This window comes from Dipteris shenzhenensis, chromosome 20, assembly GCF_047967505.1.
Source record: "Dipteris shenzhenensis isolate YYH24624 ecotype China chromosome 20, Dip_SZ_1.0, whole genome shotgun sequence".
In the NCBI taxonomy this organism is placed as follows: Eukaryota; Viridiplantae; Streptophyta; class Polypodiopsida; order Gleicheniales; family Dipteridaceae; genus Dipteris; species Dipteris shenzhenensis.
In genome coordinates, this window is record NC_141615.1 from 4,546,372 (window position 1) to 4,560,510 (window position 14,139).

The 14,139-nt window shown below is 46.6% G+C and overlaps 1 protein-coding gene across 6 annotated transcripts in view; it reads left to right on the plus strand.

The window, feature by feature from the left end:
• Nucleotides 1-14,139, plus strand: part of LOC147889154 (putative RNA-dependent RNA polymerase 4) — a 154,463-nt gene that overhangs the window by 115,867 nt on the left and 24,457 nt on the right. For 5 of the 6 annotated variants that reach the window (XR_015542944.1, XR_015542946.1, XR_015542945.1 and 2 more), the window contains exons 14-15: nt 11,439-11,578; nt 11,659-11,818. Coding sequence is in view for 2 of the 6 variants with exons in the window: in XM_087391960.1 (XP_087248086.1) it covers nt 11,439-11,578; nt 11,659-11,818 (300 nt within the window). In the remaining 4 variants the exon portion in view is untranslated. The remainder of the gene's footprint in view (nt 1-11,438; nt 11,579-11,658; nt 11,819-14,139) is intronic. The other variant, XR_015542947.1, reaches the window with a different exon arrangement.

Here is a 14,139-nt window from a genome sequence, read left to right on the forward strand (position 1 = left end):
TTGAGAGTCATGGGATGATTGCCCTACGCAGCTGCTCCCATGGATTTCATCGACATATCATTCGAGGGCATTCTTGCCAAGGACTTCATCAACACCTTCATCGGCATGCATGAATGTGCACACTTGTGTGCGACAGCTACACGGGGAACATATTCCAGCTTGGGAGATTTATTTATTTTCCTGCGTAAGCTTGATGTGCTTGGGTACTCTGCCTTGGGTAGTCCCCCACAAATGCTTGTAATAATGAGTCGTCTGTCATTGAGTCAATAAATGTTCACAGCCTTGGATTGTCCTCCAAAAACGATTGTAATCTTTTTTATTTTTCGCGTCTGACTCCCCACCATTCTGTTATGGAGTCAGGAGGGGGATGTATTGTGGGAGCCTTTCTATTGGCTTTGATGGGTCTGTGTATTAGGCTTGGCTGAGTTCTAGGATGTTGGTGCATTCCCTAGACCGATGTGTTGGTTAGGTAGCCATGCTTCATTTGAGGGTCTGAGCTACTTGGGGTGCACAGAGTAGTAGACTCCATCATTGTCATGTTCTGTTTTTGGCTTCATTCTAGTAGTCCCTCACCTTTCCTTCATGGGGGGCAGTTGGAATATGAAGTCAAAGTGATTGTATTTGTGTGTCCTAGGAACCTAGGACTTATTTTATAGTCTAGTTAGTCCTAGATAGTGCCACTTGTCATATGGGAGATTATCCCATATGCATTGTGACTTTCTAGAGTCTAGAGGATCACACTATATAGTCTTGTACTAGTCTTGAGTCTTTTCATATCAGTCAACATCAAGCTATCTATTCATGTGAGTATTTCGGTTATGATTGCCTTGCACTTGTACTTTCTTTCCATTTTCATTATGCTTTCCATCTTTCCATTCTGTTCCTAGTGTTAGAGTGATGCTCCCCTCTCCACATGTCCCTTCATTTGTAGCTTTCAAGTTCTCTATTTTCTCAATGGATACAAAGTAGATTTTGTTGAGGTGTGTGATGACTTCAGCACTATTTTTAGGTGGCCCTCCTGCTAAGGATACTGTCACAGCATTATCCAGAGCGAGTTTTTCCCATGTATCTTCAGTACAGTCTCGTGTGAAATTGACACCTCCTTTTTCCCCTTTGCTGTTTTTCAGAGCATGTATCGTTGTTGGCAGTTTGTTGACGTTTGACCTGGTTCTTTGTAGAATTGTGTCTTTGTGTTTAGAAGGTCCCAGCAGGTGGCTTCTTGGTTTCTCTCTCCTTGATTTTTTTGAATGCTGAATGATTGTTTTTGTGGTTCTAGGTGGCGTTGTTAGTTTGCAGCCAGCCCCCAGGGCTTGAGGTGGCCCTCATAAGTCAGGGGGGGGCGGTCCGATATTGGGTGCGGCAACAATGTGTGCTGCTATAGGGCATGAATGGGGCTTGTGGCCTGCAACAATGAGAGAGAGAGAGAGAGAGAGAGAGAGAGAGAGAGAGAGGAGAAGAAGAAGAAGAAGAAGAAGAAGAAGAAGAAGATATTATTGTCCTCTGAAGACCAAAAATCGGCCTATGGGACCTGAAACAATACAAAACCTTACATACATAAAGACTCCTCCCTCAAAGGGGAGGGTAATAACAGAAACTACCTTTATGTCTAGGTGAGTTTCTGTGCTTGAAAAGCTTAGATACAAATGTTCCTAAAGCTGAGGGTGACGCCTAGTTTCAGGATTCCATCATAGCCATGTGGTGGTTCAAGGAGTAACTCTTCACATCCCATGACATACATTTTGAGGGGCCATCATAGGTGCCTATCATAACAAATTCATGGTGTTGATCGTCTTAGAGAAATCAAATCTAACCTTCATGACCAAGCAAGCAAAACTGAGGGACTCCAAGAGGTCTCATAAAAGCTTTTGAATGTCTCAAAGCATCAGTAGATGGGCAACAAAAAACTACCTCATGTTTGTACATTCTAGTGCCTTTGTGGCTTCCTCTTGTGTCTCATATTGGAGAAAAGGTTTTTTTTTTTTTGAATCCGTACTTGCATAAGGTTCTTGTAAGGTTCAGGATGCCTTTCTAGATCATGTGTTCTTGTGTCCAAAAAGGATGGAAGCTCATAACAAAAAGGGTGTTGTTGGTCTTTGCTTTGTAATGCTCCTCAAGGCATCCTCATGCGGCTTAATGATGCCATCTCCTTGCTATCATGCTGGAAGGTAAACACTGGTAAAATTGCAAAATGACGAATTGAAACATACACATTGAAACAACTCCGTCTCAATTCACTTATAATTGCGCACTCAAATCAGGCAAATATATTAATTGAAACATACACATTGAAACAACTCCGTCTCAATTCACTTATAATTGCGCACTCAAATCAGGCAAATATATTAAACCTTTGACCACTCAACACGGAGACGGCGTCTCTGTCGTCCAAACTCGGTGTTGTTCAAATCTTGTATAGCATCTTCCACATCGCGCTCGTCATGCATGTATACAAATGCAAAGCCTGTCGCCCAATGCAAAAGGAGATTAAGGACAAGAAGATGCCAAGAAGATCATTCACAAAGTCTCCAGTTGAGCACATGTTGTTCGGTACAAACCTCAACCATTTCATAGGACGTTAGAAGATGTGATGTGGTGCACAGAATATGATGCTAGAACATTTTCGTAGGCCCCTCACGATGGTAACAATCAGCTACAATAGGATGAACTGCAGGTTGACAATGGAACATGTTTTCTGTGAGGCCGCTCCTAGCATTGTAGTGGTAAATGGCAGCAACCTACCCTGCTGGTACAAATAGATGGGATGAGCTATGAGAACTGGCAGGTTTGCAAGTTGTCTGAATGCCATTGCTGGTTTTAGGCTCTCCTTTTCTTGGTAAAGAATACCAAATCGTCTGCCTTCCTTGCTGCAACCAAGTCATAAGTTCTTGGGACAAAATCCTGCTTGAGATGGGTCCTGAATCTCTTTTCCTCGGCCCATTTGTTCACGTGTTGCTCAAGGACAAAGCATAGAAATTTGCCATAAGACTGCTCAGCATGATTGTCCGATAATTCTTTGCCATCATACTATCCCCCCCTTTATGGATTGGTATAGTCCTAGTAAGCTGCCATTTTGAGGAAATCCTCCTTTGAGAGCCATATTCGTCATCTTGGTAAGCATTTTCTTTGTCTTCTCTCCTCCCCATACTAATATTTCTGCGACCAGCCCTTGTGTCTGGAGCCCTTCCATTAGGTAGCCTTTTCAAGCTTTTATCCACGTCTTTTTCAGTCATGATTCTATTAGCTGCCTTGATAGTATAATTGTGGTTGACTTTCTCTTCCCCATCCTTTTCGTATAGGCTTTTAACAAACCGGATCATGTCTTCCCATTGTGCTTTCCTCTCTTGAGGTTTAATGGCATCTAATTTTTAAAGAACTTTTGGAATTTTGTTTTAGCTCCTCAAAACTCTGAAGCTGTTTGTTCTTGACAAATATCACTTTTTTTTCCTTGCTACCTGTTTATATGTTCGTGCTTTGTCTTCTTTCTCTGTTGTGTTTGCATGTTTACAGTCCCGGTCATACCACATGGCCCTTCTGTACTTCTTCCCCTACTTGTAGTGAAGCACGTTTGGGCTGTTGACAGGAACATCTTTGTTATGTATTTGCTCATTTCATGGCATGTAGAAAGCATCTAACCCTATGCCATTGCCGCCTCTATTATCCTTTCATAAATATGAGACCTTTTGTGATCCATTCTTAACCTTTGTTTTTTCATGGCATTATTTGTCCCCAATATTCCTTTAGACATTGCCCTGTGGTCAAACTCAAGGGATTCCTCCCCAATATTGATAAAATCAATTGTGTATTGTATGTGGGCTTGTGATCGCCTAATCAACTACACTTGACCCTTGTGTTGTCTTGCATGTATATCCTGATAATTCAATGGACCATTATAGATTTGTACCCCAAAGCATCCACATAGCATGAGCAGTCGTTTTCCAATATGAGTGATTTCCCCTCATCTTTTGATGTCCTTTTCCAGCCTCTTCTTTCTTCATAGTCCTCTTCCCCTTCTTCCGTCCACATGGGGTCTCTCTCATGGTTGTGATGCCTTGCATTGATCCAGTTCATGCATTAAACTCTCTTGAGAGATTTTAATTGCATTCTCTTTAGAGAATCTGGTCATATCCTCTCCTAAATACATATGTATGAGAGAGAGAGAGAGAGAGAGAGAGAGAGAGTCTATTAATGTTCATGGAAGACCAACAGGTCTATGGGACAACAAAAGCCAAGTACATCTTAGGGAGGACACATTGCAGCTCCCAAGGAGTGCAAAATAGTAACTCCAGTTATTTAGAGTTCCTACATAATAGTCTGAAAACATAATCAGCCATACATCAGTTTCAAACCGAGAGTCTTTCCATTTGGATTTAAACTCTTCAACGATTGCTATGCTTTCGCGAAATACTTCCCATTTTCAGTCCTTCCTAGCAGCCTTGACCTTGACTAATGCCGTTGCCTTATTCTTTAGTTGAGCTCGTGCGAACTTCTTAGCTATCCATATCGTGGTGCCTCTTAACTTGTAAGATTGTCGGAGAAGTTCGATAGATAGATCTTGTGAGCTGAGTGTAATAATAGCATGACCTTTAGATGTAGGATATTGGTTGCCCTAGCTTCATCTTCATCATCCTCGTCCTTGTCAACCGTCCAATCAACATTAGGCATGGCTGCTTTAGCATGTGCTATAGTGTCACTAAGGGAGTCCTCCTCTCTGGAGCATCCTTTAGGGAGTCTCCCAATTCTGATCTTCAAAGCATTATCATGTCTACCTGCATGTTCATTGATCTCTTCCAAAATATCCGCTTTATTTATCTTTGCATCAAACTTTACAGTTACTTCTTTTCTAACTGTATGTACTTCAGATGAACTAAATCTTTAACCGTAGAACTAGCTGGAGGGTAGGGGGGAAAGCCTTCCAGGTTTTTATCACCTCATCAATTATTGCTTGCTTGCTCGGTCCTTCAAGAACCTGAGTTCACAGGATTTGCGTAAATCCACAAAAGCAACAATGAACCCTCTGCCTCTGTGCTTGGGCCTCACTAATGACAGCCCTCAATGTTAAGATGTGATCCATTGTAGCCTGCCTGTTCCATGGCTTTGTGTCCCACAGAGAGAGAGAGAGAGAGAGAGAGAGAGAGAGAGAGAGAGAGAGAGAGATTAACGTCCACAGAAGGCCTCGCGGTCCTATGGGACAAAGTGACACCAAAGAGAAAAACTCATACAAGCCACAAGGGGCTGAGGCAAAGGGCGCGCTAGGACCCTTTGAAATAAACAGAGCTCACTGGCTCAAACAAAAACAAGTACACAAATAAATAAATATATCAACCTGTTGAGCTATGTTCAGAGTGAACCCCTTGTCTCGGCGGGCGGTCCCCTCTGAGGAAAGATGTGATAGGGCAAACCTCAATCGAGTGTTCTTTGGGCGGTCTCCGTGTCGTGGGTGGCCTCTGTAGTCCTCTCTCGGTAATCCAAGATGCCCGCATAGCAGCTACCTCCTCCTCCTCCACCCCACTGTGTCCTGGAGCTGACTCGAATGCATAAAAATGTGTGACGTGCCATTGTCTGTGGTCAGCCTCTGCATATTGTGGTGTGATCGCCTCCTGGTGCTCTCTGATCTGTCGTAGCAAGGTCTCCTTGTGTCGGCCCAATACAGACCTGGTCATGAAAATGGATCAAGCGTGATAGTGGGTCGAAGCTATTCTGTCCCCGGATCTCGTAGTAGGCCGGGCAGGTGCAAAGAAAGTGTTCCTCAGCAACTCCCAGTGTGCATAGCGTGCAGGTCCGCTGCTCTCTAGGTATACATGCTGCTCTCCTTGTCTCAATCCTCAAGTGATGGGATGTAACCCGCATCTACCCAATGGCGATCCTTAGCGTATGTGAGACTCTTCTGTCCTCGAGATATAGGGTCTGACGATGAATCCATCCTCTGAGACATTCAGGAAATTGTGACGGTAGAATTGTGTCTTGGTGGAGAGCTCCTGATCTATTAGCAGCAGGATATCAGGATGGATGAGGTTGTGGAAGTGGAGGCATGAGGCCAGCAATAGAGCGCTGTCGCCCCCCCAAGGGTGCAGTCCTGGTACGTCTCCTAGTCGTAGCTTTGCGTCTAACCAGGGCCACTGTGACCCCCGTCGGTCAGGCTCCGATCCTAAACAAGGAGGGGATGTCCCCAAGTATGATATGTGAGTCAACCCTCTGTCTGAGCTGTGGGGTCACAGGCTCTGGGTCACGGTCATGTCGAGGTATCGCCTCGTGGGGGTGTATGTGATCTGGCTGAAAGAACTCCGTGATAGAGCTCTGAGAGGTGTTAGTCGAGGAAGAAGTCTGCTCTTGTCTCCATGCTCGGAGTATCCTATCGCGGTGTTTGAGCACCTCATGAATGAAACCAGCCAAACATCGCTGGTCTGTGTGGGAGAGGAAATGTGCCAAAACCCCATAACTATCTCTGAAGAGGGAGTAGAAACGCCCTCGAATCTCATAGTAAATAGGACACCTGAAGATGAAATGCTCCTGTGTCTCAACCTCCTGCATGTCACACAGTGCATATGCGCCTCTCCTTGTAACCGTTCTGCTCTGGCGCTCTTGATACGAAGTTTGAGTAAAGAGACCTGGAACTGCTCAAGAGAGATCCTCAGCGAGTGGGGTAGGTGAATCTGCGTGTATCCTGGTGGAACAATGAAACCCTCTACTGTGATATGTAAGAAGTGATCTTTGTAGAAGCCTAGCTTCACTAGAAGATCATTGTGTGTAGCTGTAGTAGATCCTCACAGATAACCTGGTTGACCTCGTGTGATAGGAGGGGAGAGAAAGGAGCATCCATGCTATATTGGAAAGGAGGTAGTCTGTCCATGTGGAGCTCTAGTCTTTCAAACCATCTCTCTTGTGCGTGCATACTAGCACCTCTGGTCTCTCCCTGTTGCAAGTCCCATAGAAGAGGACAGTGCTAGCCATGGTATCTTGCTACGCCTGGATGTGTAATCCCCATACTCCTGACTCGGTATAGATACGTAATGACTTGAAATGTTGCATGTAGCTGTAATGGGGGTGAACCAAACTCCGCCCGAATGATTTGGTGAGGGACGGATGGCTTACCACGGATCATCCGTGATAATATGAGAACCTGCAGCCGCTCCACCTTGGCCCACTCTGTTTTCGACAAGTCTAGCCCCCAACATGGACTGCCATACATCCCTGTTGGGCAGACCAAGGAGTCAAAAAGCAACCCTTTGGTCCGTGGATCCTAAAAGACACTGTCTCTCTAGTCTAGCCAATGAAGCATATCTGCTGCTTAGGCGTGCATGCATCGCAGGTCTCATGGTGAAGATGGGTCTGGAAAAGACGATCCCAAGATAAGTGTTTGATGAAACTACCTACACAGGGGACCCATCAAATATGAAATGGCGCATGACGGCTCAAGATGTATTCAAGATCATAAAAAAGGTTTTACTTAAGTTAACCTTCAAATCATGATACTCACAAAAGGACTGTAGTGTGTCAAGGTGTCTCTGGAGCTCCTCTGCTAAGAAAGACGAGAGAGCCACGTCATATGCATAAAGTAGTATCCGGATAAGCGTGCCCGCGAGAGAGCAACCTACCCCACTCTGTGCCTGCATCATTGTCTCGAGCTCGTCGATGTAGAGGCCAAATAGGGTAGGTGATAGTGGGCACCCTTGTTTGATCCCGATAGTGCTCATGATCTCGTCTGTCCATCCAGATCCTGTCTGTAGGCATTGTATGAGACGGGCTTTCGGAACGGTGTCAAATGCCTTGCGGAAATCCACAAAGCAAGAGTAAACCCTCTTTTTCCGTGCCCTTGTCTCCTCAATGATACATCTGAGCGCGAGAATATGATCCATGGTCCCATGATCCCGCCTGAAACTGGCCTGTCGTGTTGCTCTTTTTTTTTTTTGGCAAAAAAGAGACTTCTATTAAGTAAGAAAGAAACTCGCTAGAGCAAGCTCTGTGTGGAAATGCAACATGCTAAGCATGTAATAAAAAAAACCTCAGAAGAATGAGGTAGAAAGAAACCAAGGTTGAGGCTGAAAATGCCAACTCAACCCTGTAGAAGTCTCAACAAGGAAGGGAGAGTCTCTCCAATCCGTGAGAAAAAAAACTCTCGTGGAGGAGGCTGCTCGAGAGGATCCCTGCATGGTCGCCCATATGGCCATCAGAGTGTGTACCGTATCTGTCCAAGTACTGGCCAAGGTCTCAGAGGGGTGAACCTGAGAACCCTTTATAGCCTCAGTGCATCTGGCTCTCCAAATGTGCCATGCTGCAATGCTAGCTAAAACCTCCCATGGAGAGTCAACCGAGGAATGATCAGCCCTGAAGAGAGTGGCCGGAACATCCTCTAAAGAGCACGACTCCACAAGGTGTCGTTGGATGTGAAGAGCCCAAGACGAGTCATGTCTCTCAAAGAAAACATGGGGCCCTGAAAGAGTGAGCCAAGCCACTGATCCTCAGGTCATATAGAAAGGGAGGCGAACAAAAGTACTGAAAAGTCTTGCAATGCCCTTCCATATGATTCTCCTATCTGCAATCCCAAAGGCAGTGTTGTACTGTCTCCGAAGCAGAAAGGCAACGAGGGTAAGTAGGGTCAGCCCCGAACCTGGATCTCCACATTGTTCACGGCTATCCCACCACGAAAAGAAGAGAGTGATTTTTCTACTCCGGTGGGATTTCCAGAGCCTCTGCCAAAAAAATTTCTGCAAGTCTGCAGAATTCTGAAAATTCTCCCAATGAGGAGCTCTGGTGGGCCTCCAACCCCTACAGCTGAGCTGGAATTTCCTGGCATTACTGACCGTGTAACGAAAGAAGGGGATGCCCTTCTGTCGGTGCCCTTCATCTATCCACTCCCATTCCCCAGGGTCCCATCGCAAAAACTGAATTGGGACACCTCCGTAGAGCCACAGTCTCCATGAGCCCAGGGCAATGAGTAGCGGGTCAGGATCCAAGGTCAGGATCCAAGTACCACTGTGAAAGAGAGCCATGCTCCATGAAGCTCACTATCCTGACTGGCTGAAACGGTACCTCCAACAATATATCGTCTGTGGACTTGGACAACCTGCCCCCCGAAGAAACATCAAAGACTAGGGCATCCTCATGTGTGTTACGTAAAGCAATCACCTACAAAGGAATGCCCAATCTGGAAAATGCCCCCATCCAGGTGGAACAAGTAATAGGCATGTCATCTAAGTCCACCATCCTTTGCTCAGTCGTCCCTAGGATAGTGGTTACGAAGGCTTGTGCATCTACCATTGGTGTAGCGTCAGTGCGGGGAATCCCACGTACTCTGATGTTGCGAGTCTTGCTAGCTCTCTGCTGCTGCTCTAGGAGGATAGCCGAAACGGTTACCCTTGTAGGTTACCGTTTGGCTTCGTTGATCCATCTGGACGTCTCCTCGATGGCAGATTGCATGCTTGCAATATGTGCCTCCACAACTGGGGTGCTCCTTGGGATTGTACGTATAGCAGTGACCACCTGTCGGAGCTGTGAGATCTCCTGTCTGAGCCCCTGAATAAGATCAGCTTGGACTCGGATAGCTTGAGATTGCTCTTGGATGAAGCATGTCTGCTCCTGTGCGAAGCGTGACAGCTCCCTCTCGTGCATCTTGGATGCTCTTGACCTCCATCAGCAAGTAGTTCCAAGCCTCTAATGGGTCAGCTCGTTCGTGCTTTAACGGAAACTGAAAGGTTTGTGGCCTGAAAGTGTGAGGATGAGACTGGAGGCTGGGTGATGACTGGGTGAGATGGATGCAGTATGGAGATGATAGTGGCGTGGAGGAGGCGATTCCAGCAGGGTGTGGGAGCGTGGGCTGACTGAGAGGTAGAGGAGAGAGAAAGATCGACTAGTGCGGAACAATGTATGACCCCTCCAAAATAGGTGTCATAATCGGAGAGAGAACTGTAGTGGGAGAAGAAGGGAGAGATGGTGTCAGTGGCAACCCCTCTATCCTAGGGGAGGGTGGAGCAATCGATGTTATGGGTAGGGGTATATCAGAGCCAGTAGCTGTAACTGTAGAGGTTGTGGGCGTAAGTGGAGCTAAAAGTGAAACTGAAATTGGAACTAGAGCTGACTCTGAAGCTGAAGCTGGGGTTGGCGCTGAGATTGAGGATGAGGATGTAGTTGAGACCGAGATTGAGACTGAAGCCAAAGTTGAAGTTGTGATTGAAGCTGAGGCAGAGGTGGGTCCCGCCTTTGCTTTGCTGTCCATTGCGAGTCCACTGCGGTTGTAGTATGTGTTCACATCTTCGAGTTTCAGTTTGTTTCTTGGCTTTGTTGTTGTCTTTCTTGGCGGCTTTATTTGTATGTTTGCCACCTTTCTCCATTTCGTTCGACCCGTGTTCGGTGTAGGTCTTAGTCTTATTGCAGGAGCGGGAGAGGAAGCGGGAGCATGTACCCCCCCCTTTCCCTTGACACGGAGGAACCCCTAGGAGGCTGAAACGAGGTGGGGAGCCGGAGAGCTCAATGAGCTCAATGGAGGGAGTAGGAGGCGGGGAAGAGGGAGGGTGGCGAGGCTAGGCAGGGGAGGCAAAGAGGGAGGGTGGAGCAGAAGCGGGGAAGAGGGAAGGTAGCGGCGAAGGAGCTACAAGCGGGGAGGCAGTGGACGGAGGGGCTGTAGGTGAGGAGGCAGTGGACGGAGGGGGGGGGGGGGGAGGAGCAGGAGCGGAGGGGTAGGGGGGAAGGAGCAGGAGCAGGAGCGGAGGGGCGGAGGAGGCAGTGGACGAAGGAGCTGCTAGCGTTGCAGGCGGGAAGGGAGGGAGCTGCAGGCGAGGTTAGGCGGGGACGGAGAGAGCTGTAGGCGAGGCTAGGCGAAGAGGAGGGGGTGGAGCTGTTGTGGGCAGCGAGCAAGGGGCGCAGGAGAGCGGGAGGGGAGGCTAGCGGGTGGAGCAGGAGAACAGCAGGCCCGATGTCATCATCATCATCGTCATCATCATCACTAAAATGGTGGAGCTATTAATTGAGCATCATCACCCATGCTTTATCTAAGTGCTACATAGTCGGAACATCACCACCATCATCATCATCATCATATGAAATCATATCCAATGCCAAGTTTGGTCAGATAGATAAGATAGGGCCCCAAAAAAGGGGGAGATCATGATGGGCTTGATGTCAAGTGGGGCTGTACTTGCATGAGCTTAGAGATAGAACCCTAACGGGGCTATGTGTGGATGTGGCTTGTGGTGGCCTCTTGTTACTGTACTAGTTGAGACCAATGTTTCTGTATTGGTGCTCAACCTAGATATGCTACTATAGAGGCATTTAGCTTATGGAATAAAGAGTGAGAGCTCTGCTAGAATATTTGGTCAGTGCACAAAAACATAAGACATCAATATGTTAGTTAATTTTAAAGCAAGCTTTTGTTTGTTTTTATGGGATCTATTGTGATATTCAACAACCTAAAACATACACTATATTTTTTAATGTATTTATTTCAGTTGGTGAAGTACTTTGCTCCGTCAAACGTTTGGCAGAATGTGGGTACCAAGAAGAAGACATCTTTAGTTGGGGGATGGAATGCTTCACAATTTCAGGAAAAACATTTTGAAGCCTATCTCAAAGCAAGATTCAAGCCAAGGTAGAACGAAGAAAGAAAAGTTTGTGTATGCACCCTAACTTACATTTAGCACCCTAACTCTATCTACTTTGTGTATGCAGCTTTGCTATGGGGACAGCAGCGAATAATTGGCTTGCACATATGGACCTGTATTCGACTTTAGAAGGACACACAGAAGAGAAGGCAGTGTTATGGTCCAAAATGCAAAATCTTGTTAATAGATACTATGAAGCTGTGGATGCTGAGAAGAATGGAATGGAGGTTGGTTTATCTTGAAACCTTCAGTCCTGAGATAATGTCTTTGGTTCTGTTTGTTTTTTTACTTGAAGTTTTGATATTGCACTTCTTGGGCTTTTTCTTCTTCCTTGGGCAATCTTTGGCGACTTGCCCAAAGGTCTTGTACAGTGTGCCCCTTGCCTACAACCTCAACTCTCTTCCGAAAGAGAGCTATCCAGATGTCGGAATATAGTTATCGGTATATTAGGGTCAATCTGATAGCCTCTGCTATAAACGAGGGAGATGAGGGATCTTTGTAACCCAACTAAGGGAATCTTTGATCATGGCGAGGAGTTTAGTGTAGACCTGACAATGAGGGGGGCACGGGGGAGGGAGGGAGGGGAGAGAGGCTTAGAGGGAGGAGGAATGGGTAGAGGGGAAAAGGGATTTCCAACGGATGCAGCAAGCCACTTTGTTGGAAGCAGTATGCTTTATTGACTTGACATTGCTGACACTCAAACGTATTGTTCGACATTAGTCCGCATCTTTGGCCAATAAAATTCATGCTTTACAAAGCCAAGGCTTGTGGAATGCCACAAGGGTTGTCATTGGACGTCTGGTATGCACACTTTCTTGTGTCTTGGATGCTGGTATGCAAACTTGATCCTTTTGAAACAAAAGAGTTTCAAATGGACAACTGGTCTCCAGTTTCCTTTTCTCTTAAATTTGAACCAGTGGGTTCATCTAAGCATCCCACTCGTTGCCGTATATGGCTGAAATAGTTATCATACTCATACAGTAAGGAATGGAAGAAGAGCGGTACGACTCTCACTAAAATTCAAAAATTTTAGAAAACTGATGCGACTCTATGCATCGGCCACCACATTAGTGGCACTTCTTTTGTAGTAGCTTCAAAATCAAAAGCTCAAAACCATGTAGCCTTGGAACCAACCCAAGACAGTAGTAGTACAGAAGTACTAGTGATGTGTTATCCACACACATCACAAACTCGGAGCCATTTAAATAATACATCCCAATGCGATCTCATCGAGAGCTACGCAGATGGAGAGTGAGCTCAGCACATGGAGCAGTGAGGAGTATTTACAGTTGCACATGGTGAAGACGTGTACAATGGTTTAGTGGTGCAATGATCTAGCTCACCTGCACAGTACCATATCCGAGGTACACATGTCAACCACCACAGGTCGACACATGTCAACCACATGTCAACCAGGAGTACCATGCCCAAGGCGATCTCATCCAGAGTTGCGCACATGGAGAATGAGCTCAGCACATGGAGCAGTCAGGAGTATTTGCAGTTGCACATGGTGAAGACGTGTACAGTGGTTCAATGGTGCGGTGATCTAGCTCACTTGCACATGGAGTATTTACACCACCTTGACTAGAAGAGGATGGCGAGTCATGGAGTTAGGAAGTCACTGGTGCCATCAAGAGAGCCAGTGGCGCAACGGCTATCCTCAACAGCTAAGGAGATAGGAGGATGACCAATCGAGAGAAAGGAGGGAGATTCTTAGCGAAGAGGGGACCCTCTAAGGCAAGGGAAGAGGATGGAGGAGAAGGGGGAGAGGGGCTTCAGCATTCACCATTCAGCATTGAGCATTTGGTGTTAGGCATTGGAGGAAGAGAGAGGAGAGTGTGAGGAGAGATAGAGGCTAGAGCTACGAGCTCGCCGAGGGCAGAGTGTGGAGAGACCTGTGTGCACCTCTTTGTCCACTATGGGGGTATACTTGTATGTTCTTGTGACCTGTGACTTTTGACCTCTCGGTGCTGGTCCAGTGATATACATGTACTTTGGCCAACTTGGCCACTTCCTCTTCTTATGCTCATGTTGTGGGGTTCTCATGTGATTGTCATTTAGCATAGTGCATTCATATTGTGGAATTCACTACAGTACACCCTATGACACCCGTGCACCACCGTACAGTGCACTGCGCACGATCCACTGCATTAGAGCATTGCAACACTTGTCCAGTGACCTGCGGCCTCCAGTAACACCTCCGGAAGGATAGGAACCCCTCCCCCCTCAGGCAGTTTATGGCGATCACGGTGGGACACTGTTGGTGTTGAGAGTAGCAAGAGGAAAGTGGAGTTCTAGGGTCCTAGAGGAGAGAGTTCTTATGCCGAGTAGTTCTAATACCCTTGAAGGAGCGAGTGAGAGAACTAGGAGGTTCTTAAGGAAAGTGGAGAGGAGACTTCCGGCCGACCAAACTTGATACGAAACGCATTACGTGAGACGGACGTTCGCAAGGTCCTAAGAAAGAGCACAAAGTGAACCTATTGGAGCTGTAGCGAGAGCAAGTAACTTCATCGAGACTCTCATCGATTCGGACCAACAAGATCAGATC